Here is a 20,532-nt window from a genome sequence, read left to right as displayed (position 1 = left end):
AGCTCCCTGGTGGGGGGAAGGAGAGGGAGAATTGCTCCATCTGGTCTGACTGAATGAGCAACATAGCACGACACCGAATAGCTCCATATATTACAGCTGTAAAACTTCACACACTGTTTCATGGCGCACAAGGACGTGGGAGAAACTATTCCTCTACAAAGTCATATGCAACTTTTAGCTACTTGTTTAGAAGACACAGGAATCTGATTTTTATTGATGGCAGCACAGATTTGTATGCCTGCACAAAGAAGCATTGGCACACCAACTAGCATCACTATTGTAGATATTGTTCTAAAGAATATATATTTTAAAACTGAAGCTTCAAAATTTGAAGACTTAATAGGCAATTGCTCAGGTATGGTTTTCTTAAAACAGTTTAAAAAAAAATCACCTACCTTTTCAGCATATTCTGATACTATCTGCTTGATCTCATCAGACTGAAGTCCAACTATCTGCCCTACAGTGCTTGCGGTCAGTCTGCCCTGAAAGTAGAACACAAGTCTTATGAAGGCACATGACATAGCTTTTTGAAAAAGCAGGGCAGTTTGAATTGATGTAAATGCAATGTCTGTTTCCATGAAGAAGTACCACTGTCCTCCATGAAAGCAGCAAGGCTTGGACGGAGAATAAGCAAGCAGAACTGGCCGGAGCAGTGGGGAGATACTTGGAAGAGTGGGCATCAGCTAGCAAGCCTTTTCCCCCTCATCATAAAATCCGGCTATAGGAACGGGAACAGGACAACATTTGCTACCTTAGCAAGGCTTCCATGGCATTGGCTCAGTTACATCAAGTCAGAACACAAGAATTGCTGCTGCTTTGCTATGAAGGTTCCTTGCTTAAAGTATATTTGAGAGATAAGGAGCATTTTGGACTCATATCCCAAGAATGGAAGAAAGGGCTGTGTATGTAGATGAGGCACCGTGCAAATGAGCCAGGTGGGAAGAGAATTTGAGTGACACCTGCTGGTCACTGAATGTAGGTAGCAACAGCAGAAAGTTTGCATGTGTGCATAGAAGTGATAAGCATTACTATGAGTGAACGAAGACCTTGGCTTTGCTGAGGTATGTGTGCTGTGGGGCAGGGGAGCAGAAAAAAAACTGTGTACAGGAAGATAGTGGACTCCATTAGAACCTAGCCAAATGAGAAGGCTCTTCAAAGGTTCCGCAGTCTTGGGAGACAGAAAAGATGAGCAAGAAGTACTTTTCTCTTACTGCTGGTGAGCAAACGAATCAGAAAGTCTTCAGCAAAAATATTAAGTTATGTCTTAACAGCCTGGTTTGTTGAGAAGCTGTTAAACCAGGGGCCAGCAAACTTACTGTGCCTTGGGCAGGTGTCTACAGCGCCAAACGCGCAGTGGGCCGGAGGGTGGGGGAGTGCGTGCCCATATGTGTGTGCACACGCTATTTCCGGCACACTTCCGGGTCGGAGGAGCACCGGAAATAGCTTGTGCACATGTGCACGGGCCTCCTCCGACCCGGATGTGCACCGGAAATAACGCTTGCGCTTGCGCACATGCTGTTTCCGGTGCTCCTCCGACCCGGAAGTGGGCAGCCGCGCAGCACCAGTAAAAGCGGGCGGTGGTGGCAGGGGTCGCCGCGGGCTGGATAAACAAGTCCCTTGGGCCTTAGTTTGGGGACTCCTGCATTAAACCATTGTTTCATGGTTTGGAGAAAAAAGGGAACTGGGAGTTTTGGAAGTTTCCTCATTTGTTTCTTCTTTTCACAAAGCGAGGAGTGTAAAGGCTGTGAGCTGTCAAAGGCCTTGTCTGTAATAAGCAGAGATAACTCTCCTTATGCTTTTTGTAGGCAAGGACACAACCAACAAAGGCTAAACACCTTTTGAAAAAGATCACCTTTCAAGCTTAGTAGTCTTTTCCTTGTGTCAATTTACACTGCAATGTAAGGCCTCAGGCAGCCTGACTCCATTTAACCCTATTTCATGGGTTGTGATAGCTTTCAAGTCAATCTGCAGGTGCAGGAGGAAAGAACAGGGATGTGAATAACTTTAGTTGTATATACTGCAGAGTTTGCTTGATAGGTACAGAGTGCAGCTAGGCAATGAGAAATATGCATCCTTTCTTTCTCTACTGAATTGCAGTTCACTCCAGTTTCAATTCATAGCCCCATGAAAAAGGGAACTTTCAGATATAAGAAATCAAGATTGAGTGATATCTGGAAAGAATTTTTTTTGGCCTGTGCTACCCTGTTAATAATACCAGAGTAGTGGTTGAAATAATACTTTTTTCCAAAAAAACTATGACTAACAAACAGAACTGCTTACCTCTTCTGTTCCCATTGCAGCCATCTCAGTCATCAATGTTTTAATACGAAGCTGATAAAAAATAAAAGTGCTGAGATCAGAACAGTTGTTTCAAAATATGTAGCACATGTTTTAATTTTTATTTATAGAAAAAATGTGACAAGGCTTGGAGGTTAGCAAAACAAAACAAATACACACACTTTCCCTCCCCTTTTCATACAAAACTCCTTCTCAACACTGTGATGGCAGCCTGGGAGCTACTGCAAACATGGCTCCTTAGTAAGAAAGCAATGGATATACCCCCCCTTTTGCTCACTTGTTTATTCACAAACAAACAAAACACAAAATGCTGTGTAATAATCTGAAGTCTCTGCTCCTCTACTTTGGTGAAACACAAAGCAAAAGAAAACATCCTTTTCTTTAGGCCCTCACAGCATCATTCTTCTTGGAACAGTCACACTTTACTTTATTTGAAAACATGTGCACATACCCAAGTTTATATACATGTGGTGCACCAGCTGTCAACAGCACTCACACATTTGAATGGCTGAGTTTCCGTATTCGATGCAGGGTTAATCCCATTTTAAGGCACCATAAGACGTTTAGAGGACAGCGGGACACAAATGCAATACATAAAATAAAGCTATCTACTGAAAGGCAAGTGCACCACTAAAACTCTACCACATGCATTTTGTAGCACTATGTATCTGCACCAAACTCAATTTCAAGTAAGAGTGCATGTTGGTTCTGAGAATGCAAAATCTACAGATACAAAAAGGGAAGTGGGGGAAACCTCTATACCACCAGCTTTGTTTCATTCCATGTAGTAGGAAGTAGCAACCCTGAACTGAGCCTTGTCACAAATTATCAGTGAATTCCACCTCTTCTGCAGCTTGGAGGTCATCTTCCGTGTAGGCATCAGCTTTCCCAGATGATGGAAGCCCAGCAGGCAGCAGCGTTTTCTTGTCTTCAACCTATTGAAGAAAAGGATGTTGTCTAACATTAAGAGGAAATGGTGCATCTACAAAATCACAAGGCGGGGAGGGGGGCGGAATTAAAAAAAAAGGAAACGAACAACGTATGCTTTCAGAATATATTATAAGGAAAGGCTCCAGAGAGCCTTTCATGGACACATTAAAAACACACTACAGTAATAATTCAGACACAGGCATGTATCCAACACTGCTGCTCTGTTCATGCAGCAGACCTCTGCTTGTACAATTTAACTTCCCACCTCCTCTCCCTTGCAGCCCCTCCAGCACCCCCAAAATCTGCTCCAGGGGGCTGGAAGACATTGAGAGCAGATTTTGGGCATGTGCAGGAGCTGAGAGGATGGAGGAAGTTTTGCCGCATGAGCAGAACTCCTCTTGCATAGCATCGGATGAAGCCCAGAAGAAGCAGAACGGTATCCTGAACAGGACCTCCTAACCTCCTTTCCCTCACAGTGGCTAAATTTTAACGAAAGCATTTGACAGTCTTAGGCTAAAAGCATGCAAGGTCAATAAGATGTGATGAAGCGTTGCAGCCATATTTTGTAGAAGTCAACAAAGGGAGTGAGATGCCGCTTTAGGAACGGCATTCTTGCTGCATGGAACTTTGGGGCCTTCCACAACATTGCAATGCATGTACATTTCTGCAAGCGGAAAATAAGCTCCATCGGCTTAATTAACTTCACTGGCAACTTTCTTGGGTGAAGTGCTCTTCGTTCTCTAATACTAATTTAACTCACATCCCCCACCAACCAGAGTGTAGCCTGAAATGTTAGGAAACATTTCTTTCCAACAGCGTGTGCTGAAAGTCTGCCAATCTGAAACTGCTTTGCAGGGCGCCACTGGGCTACATCCTGCTTGCTAGCAGTTCCCAAGAAAATAACAACAACAGAGGGGTTTTCTTTGTTTGTTTTCTGTTGCCTGTGAATTGCTAAACTGCATTATGCTGAGTTACTTTTGTTTTAGTTTTATTGTTAGCAATGGTTTTAATGTTTACAGTGTGCCACCCTGGGATCCTTGCATGCAGGGCTAATTACAAACATTGAAAAATAAAAACAAACAAAAATAAAGACTGCTGAGCCCCTTTGTCTGGAACAGGCAGTGACAAAAGTCAAACTGGCTCTGAATTTAACCCACAGTGAAAAGGATCATGAACAATTCTAGCAATGTTTCCCCACAATGTGTTGAATACAGCAGCATCAGGGTGGTGACCACAACACAGTAAGATTGGGTGGCCTAGAAAGAACAAGCAAACAAGTAGTTTTCAATATTATGAAAAATAATAATCAATTGCTGCATCACACTTTATATATATAAAAACCTGCTTTGGTGTCTAGTATTTTTGTCCAACACATATTTTTTCAGCTGGATTCCAGATGAGGAAACAAGCTTACCTTCTCAATTTTCCCTTGTCTGCTGAAACCATACCTCCTAGAAAAAGTAAAAAGGGAGGGGGAAACAAATCAGAATATGCAGCTGGATTCACTTTCATTGCAGAAGATGTGCTTTTGCAAACATGCCAAGACCAGCTCTCAGTGCTTTTTAGAAAAACAACAGCAGCCGCAGCAGCAGTTTGGGGTTAGTTATATTCACCATTTTATTCTGAGTGTACATTTTGTAATTTATATGCCATTAACAAGTAAACCATTTTTCCTGTTGCAACACTGCAATTCATCATCAAAGTCTTCCCAGTGCATTCTAAACCTCTGCAGTACAGCAGGTTCCAGGGGGGCTGAAAGGGGGGAAGGAGGGGGGTTGCCTTATCGTTCATGACAGTGGTGCTCCGAGGCTTGTTGCTGAATTGCTAATGAAAGCCCGTTTTAATTCCAAGAACATTTCACTTTTGCCCCCCAAGGCATTAATCTGCCAGCCCTCCCTAGCTTTATTTGCTTTCTCTGAATATGCCCTTTCCACTGAAGTTCTAGTTTAAACATCTCCTTCTGCTGCAGCTGTATTTCACTCTCCCACTAGGGAGTAGTTCCACTGCACTCAGGCAACCAGGTTTTAATATGCTGCTACACAACCTATAAAGCAGAGGATACTGAGGAAGGCACGCTGTGCATGCCGTAAGGTCCCAGGTTCAGTCCTTGTCATCTCCAGGTTGATCTGGTGCAGGGGACCCAGTCTGAAAACCTGAACAGCCATTCCCAGCAAAAGGGAAAATTGCAGGAAAAGGGGCTGGCTGGAGCAATTTTCTCTCCCATGAGAAAAGTTCACAACATTTGGAGCTTTTTAGATCAGGGAAAAAGCTAAGTAAGGGGCAGGGCAGGGCAGGAACTGATATGAGGGTTCGAACACCATGCACAATGTGGCAAAAGTGGGCATGGTGATAGAGTGAGTGTTCCCCTCTCTCTCATATAACACTAGACCCCAAGGTTGTCCATTGAAGCTAACTGATGGATGGTCTACAGAAAGTCCTTCACAGTGCAGTTATAAACTGTGGCTACCAACTTTGATGGCTTTGAAAGGGGATTAGCCTTATGTTCTGTAGACTGCTATATACCAATGGCTGCTATATTTGTTGTAACTAACAAAGCCACGTAAAATCACTCTAGGCTCCATGATACTGCTGTGTTTAATCACTGCCGTCTGAGATCAGCTGGGTTCACGTGATAAAGGAGTCCTTTAAAATATTTACATATAAAGGAGCAGAAGATCAGGGAGGTAACAGCTAGGAACCTATTTTCCTGGGGAGTATGCGAAAAGAGTGGAAGTTGGGATTTTTTCCCTATGCACTCTTCTCTCTCACCCCTTAGCCCCTAGAGAAAACTGTGACTTTTGCACTGAGAAAAAAAGACAGTCCCCGTGAACATTAATTTAACAATGCTGTTAAATACCAAATGTGGAAGACATGTTAACGTGAAAGATGCAAATTCAAGTGCCAAGAGCCAACTGGAAGGGGGGGGGGATCCACACCACATGTACACAGGAGGAAAAATACTCACAAGAAATAACCAGTGATACTAAAGAGGGGGGGATAGGAAAACAAAAAGATGAAGAACTTGAAAAAGTGATCTGGCTTGCCATAGGGAGTAGAAGACACACTTAGGCCACAGTTTCAAACACACTTAGGCTTATTGTAAGTGTGCAAACCACCTGTATGACTAAAGAACTGCAGTGGAAAAGCTAGTGAATCAAAATGTCAATACATATTATATTATAACCATTTCACCAGTTATTTATGGCAAGCAACACATTGCTTTTGTGCTCTGTACACACTTAGATTATTGCAGGAGAGTAGCTATGGAAATCTGCTGTCACTAACCCAGAGTCTTTTGACACTTAAATGTGTTGTGGAGCAACATTTCCCCCCAAGAACTTGAGCGGATGGCATGATTAATTACATTACCATCCTGTCTTTCTTCCAAGCTCAAGATGGCATACGTGATTAGCACCCCCCACCCCCATCATGAACCTAGCATGGAGCATAGAGGGCTTTAGCCTTTTCCTTCCCAATCAGGATCAGGGCCCCTGCAACTCCATAGCCAACGAAGGCTCCATCTAAACATATGGGTCTTTGCTGGTGATGCAAACTGCAGCTAGTGAGAATGGGTGGCAAAAGATTAAAAGCTCCCCTACCCCTCACTGTACAGTTCCGGAATGGGTCCCCTAGCCTGATGATTTGCAAAAAAAGAGAAACAGCAGCAACAGCAAAGCTACATTATTAGCATCCCTTCTTAGTTGGCCCCCAGAAGACATTTAAGGTTCTCCTGCATCTGCCTACAGGGAAGAGAGAGCCACAGCATGCTGTCTTTCAGATCTTTTGTCTGCCATTATTGGAATCCTTCAGATGCCCCCAAGAAATCCTGGGTTCCCTGGAACACACTTTAACAAAATGAATATACCTGCCATATTCCAGAAGCGTAGCATGAACTTTAGACTCCTCGTCGACTAACTTTTCTGCTCCTGCTCGTCGCTGGTATTTCCTTTGTGGCTTGTAAACTTCCTGAAAGCCAACAAAATGAGCATAAACATGTGTCAAACTACAAATGGTCAGTAAGCAATCCAATGTCAACATTCTTTCTCCATAGAAACCTCCTACCTGGACCTTCTCAGGGCTTTTGTGGCTCTATAATACAACACAACACAGTCTGTCATAACATAATATCCTTCACTGGCTGCTCATTGACCTAGACTCACCCCTCCTCCTCGCTTTTGCACTTTCCTAGCTTATTATTACTATTATTAAGAACATGGCTACTCCAGAACATATGAATCTATTCAAAGTGATCTCAGACATATCTGCAAAACATCTTAAACAAAGTAAGGAAAAAAATACTATGCATAATTAAAGAGATGATTAATTCCGAGTCACTGCGGTTAGTGTTCATGCATTCCACTTCTAGCCTCTTATTGAATAATTATGCTTAATTACTACTCTCTTCATTATGGCTACTTTAGCCAGTCACATAGGAAAAGAAAATCGATTTAACATAATTGGGGTGGTGGTAAGAATGTGCAAGAAAAAAAAGTTGCTGAACTAAGTTCAAGGAAATCTCCCCCCCCCCCCCTTTTTAAAAAGCAATGCTTCAATACAGCCAAGTTGTTCTTGTACACGGCTACAGTTAAAAAGAAAGAAGCATCAATGCCAGACACTCTTTGTTAAAAAGAACTCTCAGAAAAAGCAGTGCCTTCAGATGACATTCCACACTTTCTTCCAGACACAATGACAAAGGCAGTTTACTCTCCCTGAGATACAATGACAAACGAGATCATTGTTTCCATGACTTGGCTTCTCTACTCTGTTGACTCTGCCAGAGGAAGATATGTCAAGAGCTTTTTACCCTCCTTCCTTTTTTCTTTTAAAAATGTTTTGATCAATGTTGGCAGTTTTGCAAGTGGGAAATCTTTTTCAACTATAGCACATCAGTTGAGATGCAACGGAATCCATTCAAACTCCCGCGTTTCCGAATTCACAGCAGCGCAACGTTCTGTTTTGTGTGGCATTTTAAAAGTGACATTGCCCGGACAAAGAGAGACAAGGGAAGGAATACACAGAGCTGGTATTCAAAAGATGAGCACAATGGGATATCAATCTATCAAGCCTCCAAGAGCCACATGGCAGCTCCAACTAAAATTAATATGGTATTATAATGGAGCAATGCAATCTAAAGGAACAGAGAAATAAAATCCTGACACAGTAAACCCTCTGCAGGTAGGAAAGGAACTGATTTATTGCACAACACTGTACACATTTTCCTATGCGGTAGAGTTGCAATGTTTCATGGTGTTCCTGATTATTTCGGCAGTTTTTTTTTACATAAACACACGTATTTATACAAAAATATACATATATTCAACGGGGCTTGTCCTCTTGTTAATGTGTCCAAGAATGCAGCTTTAAAATATTGTGTTTCTGACTCAACTTGCACCCGACTCACAGACTCTAACTAGGGCTGCCACTTGTACTAACCTAGCAGAGAGAGTCATTTGAGGGCTGTATATGCCAAAGTGCTAGGATTGTTGCTGGCATTCCACAACTTGACCAGAAAATTCTCATTTAGTGTGTTACCAATGATGTGGGATGAAACATTTTCTAGCCCCCTCCCCACCGCCATGAACCCCAGGGGAGATCAATTTCTAAAAATGAATTCTTTTATAAAAACTAACTAGGAATGTATTGAATGGATACCACAATGGATAAAACTGAGCACCTTTGAAGTTGCAATTCATTTGAAGAAAAGTTACTATCCCCAGGAAGCAGGTATGCAGATATATCATACAAACATGGTCTACGCATCTTTAAAAGGGAAGGGGCAGTAAATTAAAGCCAAAATATATACATAATCAAAACAACGCAAAATCCAATTATTATTTATTTGTAAATTTTCTGAAAACCCACACTGCTGAATGCCACACTTACAGAGATTTCACTAACTGCTTTGACAGACTTTTCTTTTCTTTGCATGAAGTCATCATCCTGCAAAGCAATTTAGATAGCTTTAAATACCAGCATACAAACATATTTAACCTCAACAGTGTCAACAAAGATTGGCCAGTTGTTGGGTCAACTTGTCCAAAGCTGTGATGTTAAAATGTACCAAAAAATACAACTAATCCTTCAGCAGAATACAGGCAATCAAGGGCCATGTACACACTTCAGAAGGCCCGACAGATTTTTACAAATATGTTTTAAGCTGGTGAAGAAAACTGACTAATGTAGGTTCCAGCCTAATCTCATGTTACACAGCTAGGAGGCTACCACTGACAAAGTCCTATTCCAAGTTTGGGAACTCAAGGCTTTGTTTGATGACCATACCAAGCTTACCTGGCAGACTTCAGATAACAGGGAGGAATATATCAGGAGGCACACACCTTCAGGTAGCTGGGTATTAATTTGTTTACATATTTACATTATCATCATCATCAATATTATTTTATTTATACCCTATCCATCTGGCTGGGTTTCCCCAGCCACTCTGGGTGGCTTACAGCATCTCTAAAAACATAACAAAAACATCAAGCATTAAAAGCCTCCCGATACAGGGCTGCCTTCAGATGTCTTCTAAAAGTTGTGTAACTCTTTATCTCCTTGACATCTGAAGGGAGGATGTTCCACGGGGAGGGTGCCACTACTGTGAAGGCCCTCTGCCTGGTTCCCTGTTACTTCGCTTCTTGCAGTGAGGGAACCAGAAGACCCTTGGAGGAGGATGCTCCTTCAGGTATACTGGGGTGAGGCTGTTTAGGGATTTAAAGGTCAGCACCAACACTTTGAATTGTGCTCGGAAACGTACTGGGAACCTGTGAAGATCCTTTAGGACTGGTGTTATATGGTCCCGGCGGCATCTCGCAGTCACCAGTTTAGCGGATGCATTCTGGATTAATTCTAGTTTCTGAGTCACCTTCAAAGGTAGACTAACTTAGAGCACATTGCAGTAGTCCAAGCAGGAGATAACCAGGGCATGCACTACTCTGGTGAGACAGTCCATGGGCAGGTAGGGTCTCAGCCCATATACCAGGTGGATGTGGTAGACAGCTGCCCTGGACACAGAACTGACCTGAGCCTCCATGGACAGCACTTTGAATGGACATGGTAGCAAATAATCAGTGCAGATCTTTCTGTGGCAATCAATACCCAGTTGCCACATTTTGCACCTGCTATAATCTCTAAACGGTCTTCAAGGATAGCCCCATGTAGAGCATATTTGTTGTTTAGTCGTGTCCGACTCTTCGTGACCCCATGCACCAGAGCACGCCAGGCACTTCTGTCTTCCACTGCCTCCCGCAGTTTGGTCAAACTCATGCTGGTAGCTTCGAAGACACTATCCAACCATCTCGTCCTCTGTCGTCCCCTTCTCCCTGTGCCCTCCATCTTTCCCAACATCAGGGTCTTTTCCAGGGAGTCTTCTCTTCTCATGAGGTGGCCAAAGTATTGGCGCCTCAGCTTCACGATCTGTCCTTCCAGTGAGCACTCAGGGCTGATTTCCTTCAGAATGGATAGGTTTGATCTCCTTGCAGTCCATGGGACTCTCAAGAGTCTCCTCCAGCACCATAATTCAAAAGCATCAATTCTTCGGTGATCAGCCTTCTTTATGGTCCAGCTCTCACTTCCATACATCACTACTGGGAAAACCATGGCTTTAACTATACGAACCTTTGTTGGTAAGGTGATGTCTCTGCTTTGTAGAGCATATTACAAAAGTCTAATTGGGAAATTACTAAAGCATGGATTACTGTGGTCAGATTACTTCAATCCAGGAATGGCTGTGGCTGAAGAACCAACCAGAGCTGGAAACAGGTACTCTGCACCTCTGCAGCAACTTTTAAAGGTGGGAACCAGGAACAGCCTCAGGCTACATAAACCACACTACTGAAGCTGCAATCCTACCTACTTTACCTAGGACTAAGCTCCACAATGCAATTTACATCTTAGACATATGGTGTTAATAGTAAAACATTAGCAGGAACTTGGCCCATCAGATAGAAAAATTCAGAGGATCTTCCAGCACTGACACCTTTAACATCACTTTCCATTTATTGACAAATGAGGCAGAGAAAGATGCTCACTAGTTTGCAGCTGCACAAGTAATGAAAGGCACCAACATACACAGGGAGATGCAAGAATCGTATGTTGAACTTTCAACAACGTGAGTGAAAACCCCCAAAACACAGCCTAAAAAAAAATAATGAACTATTTTATTTCAGTGGGCAGCTGTCATGTTAAGGTATAGCATTATCAACTGCCAATCACCTTTTAATCACAGAGAAACAATACACCTGGACTTTCCTTCTCAAGGAATGGCTCATTCTGCACTAAGAATAGGTGGGCAACGTATTTTTAAGAATGGGAAACGTTTTGGTGCTTGCACAGTGTAGGTTTGTGTTGCCACTGCACAAACATATTCAAATACAATTTTGTGAAAAAGATCTTACAAGAAAAAAGTGACTTGTGTCAAGAACAGCTTCCCAGAGCATCCGATGATTGCACTTGGATGCACTGCAAATTCATCTACCTTTTTTGATGCACAACTGGGCATTTAATACTTAAGGAGTTGGACTGAATTACTCTACTCATATTTTCTGCTCCAGTGCCAGCTCATAACGTGTGATCTATCCGCTTATGTCCTAAAACCTATGAGCCAAATCAGCTGGTGCAGGTTTGCATGAATCCTATCCGTTTTACAGACGGTTAAAAGAATCACTTCTAGTTCTGAATTACAAAAGACGCAGCCAAACATTTACCTCTGGCAGACTGTGTGTCTTCTGAAACTGAGATATAGAATATGAGCGGATGTAATCTCCCATTTCTTCACGGGTTTCTATTGCACGTTTCACAAGCCACTGGGAGAAAAGAAAAAGGGAAACCTTTAAAGCAACACCTTGGATGGATATATATACTCAGGACAGACTTGGATATCAAAAAGGGAATAAAAAATAAGGAAAATCAACACTCTATAAACAAAGGGCTACAGTTATTACAGCTACTTACCTTTCATATTTTGAAACATTTAGACAATGAACATGGGCATCAGTGCATGTTCATCATCTGAACCAAGAAACAGAAAACCCACTGAGTCTCAGCATGACATAAAAGATTAGTGTGTCTGACTGAGACTAGATTCAGCTAAGCGTTACACAGAATAAAACCACTGAAATTAAAGGACATAGTTATGTTGGGTCCATTAATTTCAATAGGTCTACTTCAAGTAAAACTCAGTTGAATATCAACCCAGGATTTAAATTTCTGACCAGCTGTTGTGGCTGATGTTGACCCAGCCACTCCCTTTCAACTCAGCCTACCTCAAAGGGTTATTAGGAGGCTAAACATGTTGAAAGAACACAAATATGATGGAAGACAGGTTAGGCCCTTGTTTTTCTCACTTGTAGATATTTCTGGCATGTTTCACTCAGCCTTTGCTGTGCTTTTCCTCTGAACAGTGTGAGTTAATCTGTTCTTCATGAGGCCAACTCTGCCTCACAGGGACTAGAGGCAGGAGTGGCCAATATGCCGTCCTTCTGATGCTCCCAACATTGTCAGCCAGTATAGTCAATACTTTGGATGATGTGAGCTATAGTCCAGCAACATCTGGAGACACCTGGACTGGGCTGTATGAAACTCCAATTCCTGCTTTTCCATGACCATATCACAAAGGTGCATAGCAGCAAAACCGGAGTAGTCACAAACGACAATCTGCAGGCCCAGATCGGATGTGTCACTTGCTTATCAGGTTGCCCGAAGACTTAGCATGCCAATGGACATAACACAGTACTGGTGCACAGGCACAAGGCTTGGGACGTGTGACCTAAAGGAAAATCTTAACTCATGTTGTCATTGTAGATCAGGAGTCGGCAACTAGAAATCTCAGGCTAAGTTCAGCTCCTATTTGGTGCAACCAGGTCGTTGCTGCACTTAGTTGAAAAATACAGAAACAAACAAGGGCCATGGAAGAGTAGCAGGTGCTGGTCTCATTCTGGCTATCAACCTACTTCTCCCCACTTTGTCAAACTGACAACCAGGCAAAAATAGTTGCTGCCTTGCTCTTACATCTGCAGCTCTCAACTCTGCTTTGGTGTGTGTGTGTGTGTGTGTGTGGAAACCCATGCTCTCTATTTAAGCAGCCAGCTTTCCAGGCAAAGAACTCATCCCTGTTCACTTGCAACAGAAACACCTTCCTGGCTTGGTTTGGCTGAAACGTCAATTTTGCAAATGACGTTCCAAGACAGAGAAAAGCAAGCATATATAAAACTATAAAGCAACAGTATTCCCATTTACATGGGCAATAGCAAACCATTTGAACACTCCGGGTCTTGCTAATAATTGACTCAAATTTGGAAATGGGTTAAATGCTTTGAATTATTTTTATTTCACAGAAGATGGTATAGAAACGATTACATAAAAGACTCTGAGATCCCAAGTTAAACACTAGGTTTAGAAGATGCCTCTAATTTGCTCCTTGTTCAGGATCTAATCAGAGATGGAACTATGCTTCCAATACAGTCTCTGCAAGCAACAGCGATGCAGTATCTCTTTCCATACACTTTTTGGTTACAGGAAATGCTGCAAGGCTACAAAAGGGATTAATCAATGGTGCAGGGATGGGGAATGGGTAGCCACCTAGATGTTGCTAGACTCCCATCATTCCTGACCAATGGTAACACTAGCTAGGGCTGAAGGGAGCTTTGAGCCCCACAGCATCTAAAGGGCCTCCTACCCACATTAGTGGAACCATTTGTTTATGATTAGGAACACACATTCTACTTGGTTGTTTCCTGATCAAAACCATGCCCCAGTGGCTATTAGAGTTGCAGGGAAGAGAGAAAGAGGGTTACAATATGGTTTTTCATCAGCAGGCCTACTATACGGAGGTGTTGGGGGGAGCAACTTTTCAAGGAGCACCTACCTGCACAACAGGAAATATGTGGATGAAATCCAATCCCTGTATTTGATGAGGCTCCAAGCGATGAGGGCATTTCATTCTCGGCAAGACGGATACAATTTTCTCAGTCAAGGCACTGGAAAGAAGGTGAAGGATGACAGAGCTTAAGGTGAAACTTGGTGGAAGCAAAGCCTTAACTAGCCTGAAACTGCCCTCTAGTGGCTGAAATCAAATATTAGATTTTTAAAAGTGAATACACAAGCAATTTAGACCTGTGCTGATAAATGCTGATCTGTAGGACTGGAGGCACTTCTTTTTTAAAAATCATCTTTAGACAAGCTTGCAAACTCTTATTAAAAACTGAGAAAAAAATTCAAGGTTGTTGTTTCTTTTATAAACCTGTTGTTAAAAGCTTATTATCAAACAATCAATCTTTACTTCATAAAATGTTTTCAGTTTCAGTCCAGGGAATGGTCTGTGATTTCCTTATTCTAGAATGAAGCTAAGCAAGTGTGAATTCGATCCAGTGCGCCAATGGGATGCACATCTAATCAGTTCTGAGCTTCCCAAGGTAGCGCATGGTAAAGTAACAACAGTTTAAGACATTCATGTGTTAATAGAAACACTCTACAGCCATACCTTGGTTTTGGAACAGTTTAGTTCCCGAATGTTTTGGCTCCCGAACGCTGCAAACCAGGAAGTGACTGTTCCGGTTTGCGAACTATTTTTGGAAGCTGAACGTCCGACGGGGCTTCCAATTGGCTGCTTCCTGCAGCCAATCAGAAGTCGCAATTTGGTTTCTGAACATTTTGGAAGTCAAATGGACTTCGGGAACGGATTCCGTTCTACTTCCAAGGTACGACTGTAATTGTCACTGTTTTATTTAAAAGTCCTAACATTTAAATAGCGCAAAAAGAAGGAGGAGGCAGCAGAAAGTAAGTGTGGGCTTCTACATGTTCCTGCTGTACTTAAACATTTCACTTTATTTTCATGGCTGCTTTCAGGCTTAGGATGAGAAGAGATTATATTACTGGGAGGGCACATCAGGGGCAGTAAGACCAAAAAATAGAGAGCACAGCAGATTTGAAGGACCGCCTCTCCCCATATGAACCAAACCAGACCCTGCAAGCATTCTCTGAGGCCCTTCTTCGTGTGCCTCCTTCATAAGATGTCAAGAGAGTGGCAATATGAGAACAGGTCTTTTCTGCAGTGGCTTCGTGCTTGTGGAATGCTCTTTCCAGGGAGCTTTGGCTGGTTCCTTCATTACATATCTTTAGGCACCAGGCAAAAACATTCCTCTTCTCCCAGGCCTTTGGCTAATTAAACAAACGACGGCCTTTTAAATTGCAGTTTATTGTTAGTTATAATGGTATGCAAGTTTTGTGTTTTTATATTGTAAACCACCCTGTGATGAAGGGTGGTATAGAAATTCAATACATAATAATAATTCTTAAGGCTCAGGTGACCACTTATGCAAGCTTCAGTTACAAATATGACTGGTACTGAACACATTGCACAACTGGAAAGAAAGATCCCTTTCTGGCAAGCTCCCACTTACATTTTTTGGCCGATGGTAGAGTTTTCCTGAAACAGTAAGTCCACATCAATGTCGAAACTGCATGTTGTGATGCACCACGTCATGCCGCCTACCACCTAGAACAAGGCAAGCACACTCGTTTTATCCCTTGCAGATGTTTGGTGGAAGAACGCAGAAGTTACACAGAAGCATCTTGTGCATTTATTTAAAAATGAAACACAAAAGATAGCCCCCCAATGTCACATTTTCACGATGGCTATGTTCTGCCTCCAGTGTCAGCTGGAGGTAGTATTGCTTCTGAATACCAGTTCCTGGCAGTGCTCTTGGGCACTGTATAAGGGCTTCCACTCACACTGGGCAATCCTCTCCATCACCCACAGAACCCCACAAAATCGGCCTGGGGTGGTCAGGGGAACCTCCAAACAGTAAACATCTGGAGGAGAGGGAGGTTTATTCCCTCCGGCAAGCAACAATGCTTATGCTGATTGCACATTCTGTCAGTTTTTGAACTATTTTAGCTGTTTTTATGGTATCTTTGCAAATTGCAATGAAACACATATAAAAAGAGATTCATTTTTATAAAAAAAACCTTTAAAATTGCACTCTTAATTCACAACCATCTGGATAACATTTGTACTCGTCTGTACAAATTAGCCCTTGCTGATTTTTTTTTTTTTTTACCAATTAAAGCATGCCTTGTGCATAATTTGTTACACTCTCACCTTGTCAAAGGGGGACAGCCCTTTAATTCTTGCCCTGAAGTATCCAGCTGCCACCAGCAGCTCTAAGATTTCACTCAGCTTAATACTTTGCTCTTCATCTTCACGGGTTTCAACCTAGAAGAGATAGTAAACTGATTCTATGTTCAAAAAAACAAAACCATGTTCTTCTAAGTGTACACACTACAAATTTCTTGCAAAATATTTCCTTTTAGTAGACACACTGTTGACTACATTGTAAAACAGTTTTAATACTTTTATAGCCGGTTCCGACCTGCGGAACTGGCTATAAAAATATCAATGCACATAGCTCCAAAGAATCCTGCAAAAACAAGATGGTGGAAGTCCGGTGTATGAAAACTGTTCAACTATTGCACAGGTTTTTCCTCCAGTAGTATATGCTGAGATTTCTGATTCTGTCAGACACAAGAATAATGAAGTAACCAATGCTCCTCAACTCAAGGAAGACAGGCACATTTGTCACTTATAAAGACAATACAAGCAAGTTCCCAAATTCTTTAACAAAACATTCTAAAACTTCTACAGCTTAGCCCAACCATTACATTTCTAATACCACCACTGCAGTGTGGCGTTACTGATGTTTACAATGTTTTATATCTCTTGAGCTATTTGGTATTTTTTCAGAGTCCTGAATCTTGGTGCTTGAGGGAAAGTTCCACTAGCTTCTGCTAGCTCACCAGCTCTAAGAAATGTAAAGTTTGAACCAAAGTTGTTATTATCATGTGTTTTGAGGCACTTCTGACAGAAGCCCTTGCACTAATGAAGATCAGATGAATTTGGCTGATAAAACAGCCATGTCATTTGGAGAGAGAGGGAAATACCATCTTAAAACACAAAATTATGTGCAATTTATGAAAGTTTTATTGTGTTTTTAATATTCTGTTAGAAGGTGCTCAGAGTGGCTAGGGCAACCAAGTCAGATTGGTGGCATACAATTATTATTAGTAGTAGTAGTACTAGAAAAAAATATGCATGTACGTACAGTGGTTCCTCGGGTTACATACGCTTCAGGTACCCAGGTAACCCAGAAATATTACCTCGGGTTAAGAACTTTGCTTCAGGATGAGAAGAGAAATCATGCTCCGGTGGCACGATGGCAGCGGGAGGCCCCATTAGCTAAACTGGTGCTTCAGGTTAAGAACAGTTTCAGATTAAGAACGGACCTCCGGAATGAATTACTGTATTTTTCACCCCATAGGACACACCTTTTCCCCTCCAAAAATGAAGGGGAAATGTGTGTGCGTCCTATGGGGCGAATGCAGGCTTTCGCTGAAGCCTGGAGAGTGAGAGGGGTCGGCGCGCACCGACCCCTTTGGATCTCCAGGTTTCGCGCAGATCTCCGCAAGCCATGGGAGCCCGCGCCGGGCTCCCACGGCTTGCAGAGAGTTGCCTGCATGCCGAAGGCTGGGCGCGTTGAGCTCAGCGTGCCCAGACTTCGCGCAGCTCTCCGCCGGGCTCCCGCGGCTTGCGGAGAGTTGCCTGTTCTGGGGGCTGGGGTTGGGGGAAGCTTGGGCTTCCCCCGCCCCAGCCCCACACCTGGGAAAAAAAATAATTCCCCCCCCCCTTTATTTCCCCCCCAAAAAACTAGGTGCACCTTATGGGACGGTGTGTCCTATAGGGCGAAAAATACGGTAAGTACGTAACCAGAGGTACCGCTGTAGTAAACATCATATCCACTTCAGACTGGTGCTGATGTTACAAGTTGGTCTATATTTGCGTACAAGCTGGATGCTTGCAAAGGTCACAAAGCCATGCTATTTATACATCATAACAGACAGCCCTCCAGATGTTGTTGAATGACGAGTCCCATCAGTCCCAGCCAGAACAGTTAATGGTCAATGATGATGGGAACTGTAGTCTTTGAAGAGGAAGAAAATCTGTAGAGCTTCACAGTGACTCCCCCGTATTACAATACAGAACTGTACTTTGACAGAGTTAAAAAAATGTGTATGTTGGTAGACATGCAGCTCCACGTATGTGTATGTTGGTACTAAAGCACATTATGGGAGTAACCTTCTAGAGAAAGCGTCTCTCTGCTGCCACTCCCCGCATCACTCAGAACCTGTGAGATGTTCTTCAAAAGGATGACAAGCAACTACAGTCCTGGGACCAAGTAACTACTGAACACAGTGGGCCTTATTTCTCAGAAACCATGCATAGGATTGCTCTGCTAGACAAAAAGCAGAACTTTACTTCTAACAATGATTTACTGTTTTTAATTAATGTTTTTCTATGTTTTTATCAGTTCTCATTTTATATGTAAGCTGCCTTGAGTCACATCAGAGTACAAATAAATTTGTTATAATAACAACTTTTACCTTCTAGATGTGGTGCAACATTGTGGACTGTCCGTTCACAGTACAACATATAACTGTTCTATAGAAAATGCTCACAGAAAATAAACACAGCTATCCAGTTCTCTGTGACAAACATTTACCATTACCGATTTCTGAACAGCAAAGGAAATGTGGTATTTTATTCCCCCACTCCCACCTCCAAAGGATCCACAGGGTATTTCAAGCGCAAGACATGACACTCAGGGAAATATTCTCTGGAACAGAGAATATGCAACTCCAAGCAGCCTCCTATCTTCTGGGTACACCATGGGAGTTTGGGAGGAGAGTTTTATTTCAGTCTGCACTCACCCAAATGAAGCTGATGTACTGCCTGTCAGTACAGTAAGCCTGCAAACTTACATGCATTTAACTTGCTTGCATTCAGCCACTGGTTCCTTCCCAACCTTTTTTTGGCCATACCCCACCTAAGCATCTCTAAAAACCTGATCCACCCCCCCCCCCCCCACGGAGCGCTACTCCCCCTGAATGCGCCCAGTGTATTTTCTGTTTAGATAAACTTTTCTGTTTAATAATAATGATGATGATTTTTATTTATACTCCGCCCTCCCCAGCCAAGGTTTAGATAACCTTTCCATTGTCACCAGTTGACCACCGTGTACATTCTGATTTCAATTTTTAAAATGTGTATGTCACAATATATATTTACAGTATATACTATATATGAGGCCCCTAGAACCACAAGAAATGCAAAAAATTCACTGTTAGTAACTCATTATCGAATTGTCCCCTGTGGGATGTGTGCCTAGTTGGGAACCACAGCATTCCTCTTTATGCATGTGGTAAAAAATATATATAAATGAATAAAAATGTGGTAAAAAAAATATAAATGAATAAAAATGCACAAAGTGGGCAGGGCGTTCGGGGGGAATTTACTTTGGTAATCCCACTGTCCACTGAACCCATATGCGATTTTGACTTTAGGCGTGATCCCTCGCGTAAATTGAGGGCTTACTGAACTAAGCACCCGTCCAGGAAGACGTCTGAGGTAATAGCAATGATGAGCGCCTTGAGCATGTGCAGAGTGTGACACTGGCCCAGCAATTTATCCCCTCGCTGAGTTCTCCTCCCCGTCATACAAACAAACACCGGTCCCAGGACTAACGTTTCCTGGAGAAGCCTGCGCCCCTGGCTGCGCTTACCCTATATACACGCTTCCTTCCCCAGAAGCGAACCTCGACGTGTTCGGGGCGCGTTTCTTGCAAGGCAACAGGACTTGCGGGCTCGCCTTGCGAAGCAAGCGCTGCCCGGAAAGCTCCCGCCCCCAAGAGCGCTATGGGGAACGGCAGCCCATAGACAAAAGCGGGGCAGGGCAGCGCCCCCCGCAAGGGAAAGGCCAGCCTGCCCTGCGAGAGGGAAACACAGCCCCGCCGCTTCAGCCTTACCTCCTGAGGAGGCTGGTGCTCCTGCCCTCTGACGGCGCCCATGCCAGGTTCTCGACTCCCAGCTCGCTAATATCCCGCAGCGCGCAAAGGCTACAAAACGCGTTTCTCCTTCCGCAAACTTGCCCTCTCCCCTTTCCCGCTCATTGGTTTGTTCCGCCAGCAACCCAGCTCCGCCCCTCATCCGTACTACGGCACGCAGCATAACGCGGACCGTTCCATTTTGTAAAAAAAGGGGGGGAATAGGGGGGAGAGTGAGCACAGACCACTCATGTGACTTGCCTGGAACGGAAGACGCGGAGCGGGCGGCGTCGCGGTTCATCCGAGCGGGGCCGGTCTCCGAGCAGCCTTCCCGGGAAGTGATCGTCTTCATGGAGCTCTGCGGGTGTCACTGCAGAGCGAGGCGCCCCGGATCTGAGCAAGAAGCATTGCGGCATAATGCTTCCGTGCACTG

General features: G+C 43.3%; 1 protein-coding gene across 2 annotated transcripts in view; it reads right to left on the bottom strand.

The window, feature by feature from the left end:
- CCDC93 (CCC complex scaffolding subunit CCDC93) overlaps positions 1-20,239 on the bottom strand; it is a 39,488-nt gene extending 19,249 nt beyond the window's left edge. The window contains exons 1-12 of one of the 2 annotated variants that reach the window (XM_081007291.1): positions 20,082-20,239; positions 16,325-16,438; positions 15,624-15,718; positions 14,090-14,201; positions 11,931-12,029; positions 9,112-9,168; positions 7,094-7,194; positions 6,194-6,211; positions 4,643-4,679; positions 3,141-3,233; positions 2,281-2,331; positions 396-482 (exon numbers count right to left, since the gene is read on the bottom strand). In XM_081007291.1, coding sequence (XP_080863417.1) covers positions 396-482; positions 2,281-2,331; positions 3,141-3,233; positions 4,643-4,679; positions 6,194-6,211; positions 7,094-7,194; positions 9,112-9,168; positions 11,931-12,029; positions 14,090-14,201; positions 15,624-15,718; positions 16,325-16,438; positions 20,082-20,123 — 906 coding nt within the window. In that variant the 5' untranslated portion in view covers positions 20,124-20,239. The remainder of the gene's footprint in view (positions 1-395; positions 483-2,280; positions 2,332-3,140; positions 3,234-4,642; positions 4,680-6,193; positions 6,212-7,093; positions 7,195-9,111; positions 9,169-11,930; positions 12,030-14,089; positions 14,202-15,623; positions 15,719-16,324; positions 16,439-20,081) is intronic. The other variant, XM_081007292.1, reaches the window with a different exon arrangement.
- Between the last annotated feature and the right edge of the window lie 293 nt (positions 20,240-20,532).

The sequence above is a fragment of the Podarcis pityusensis genome, assembly GCF_964106645.2.
Source record: "Podarcis pityusensis genome assembly, chromosome: 1".
Taxonomy (NCBI): domain Eukaryota; kingdom Metazoa; phylum Chordata; class Lepidosauria; order Squamata; family Lacertidae; genus Podarcis; species Podarcis pityusensis.
This window is presented reverse-complemented; position numbering and strand designations above follow the sequence as displayed.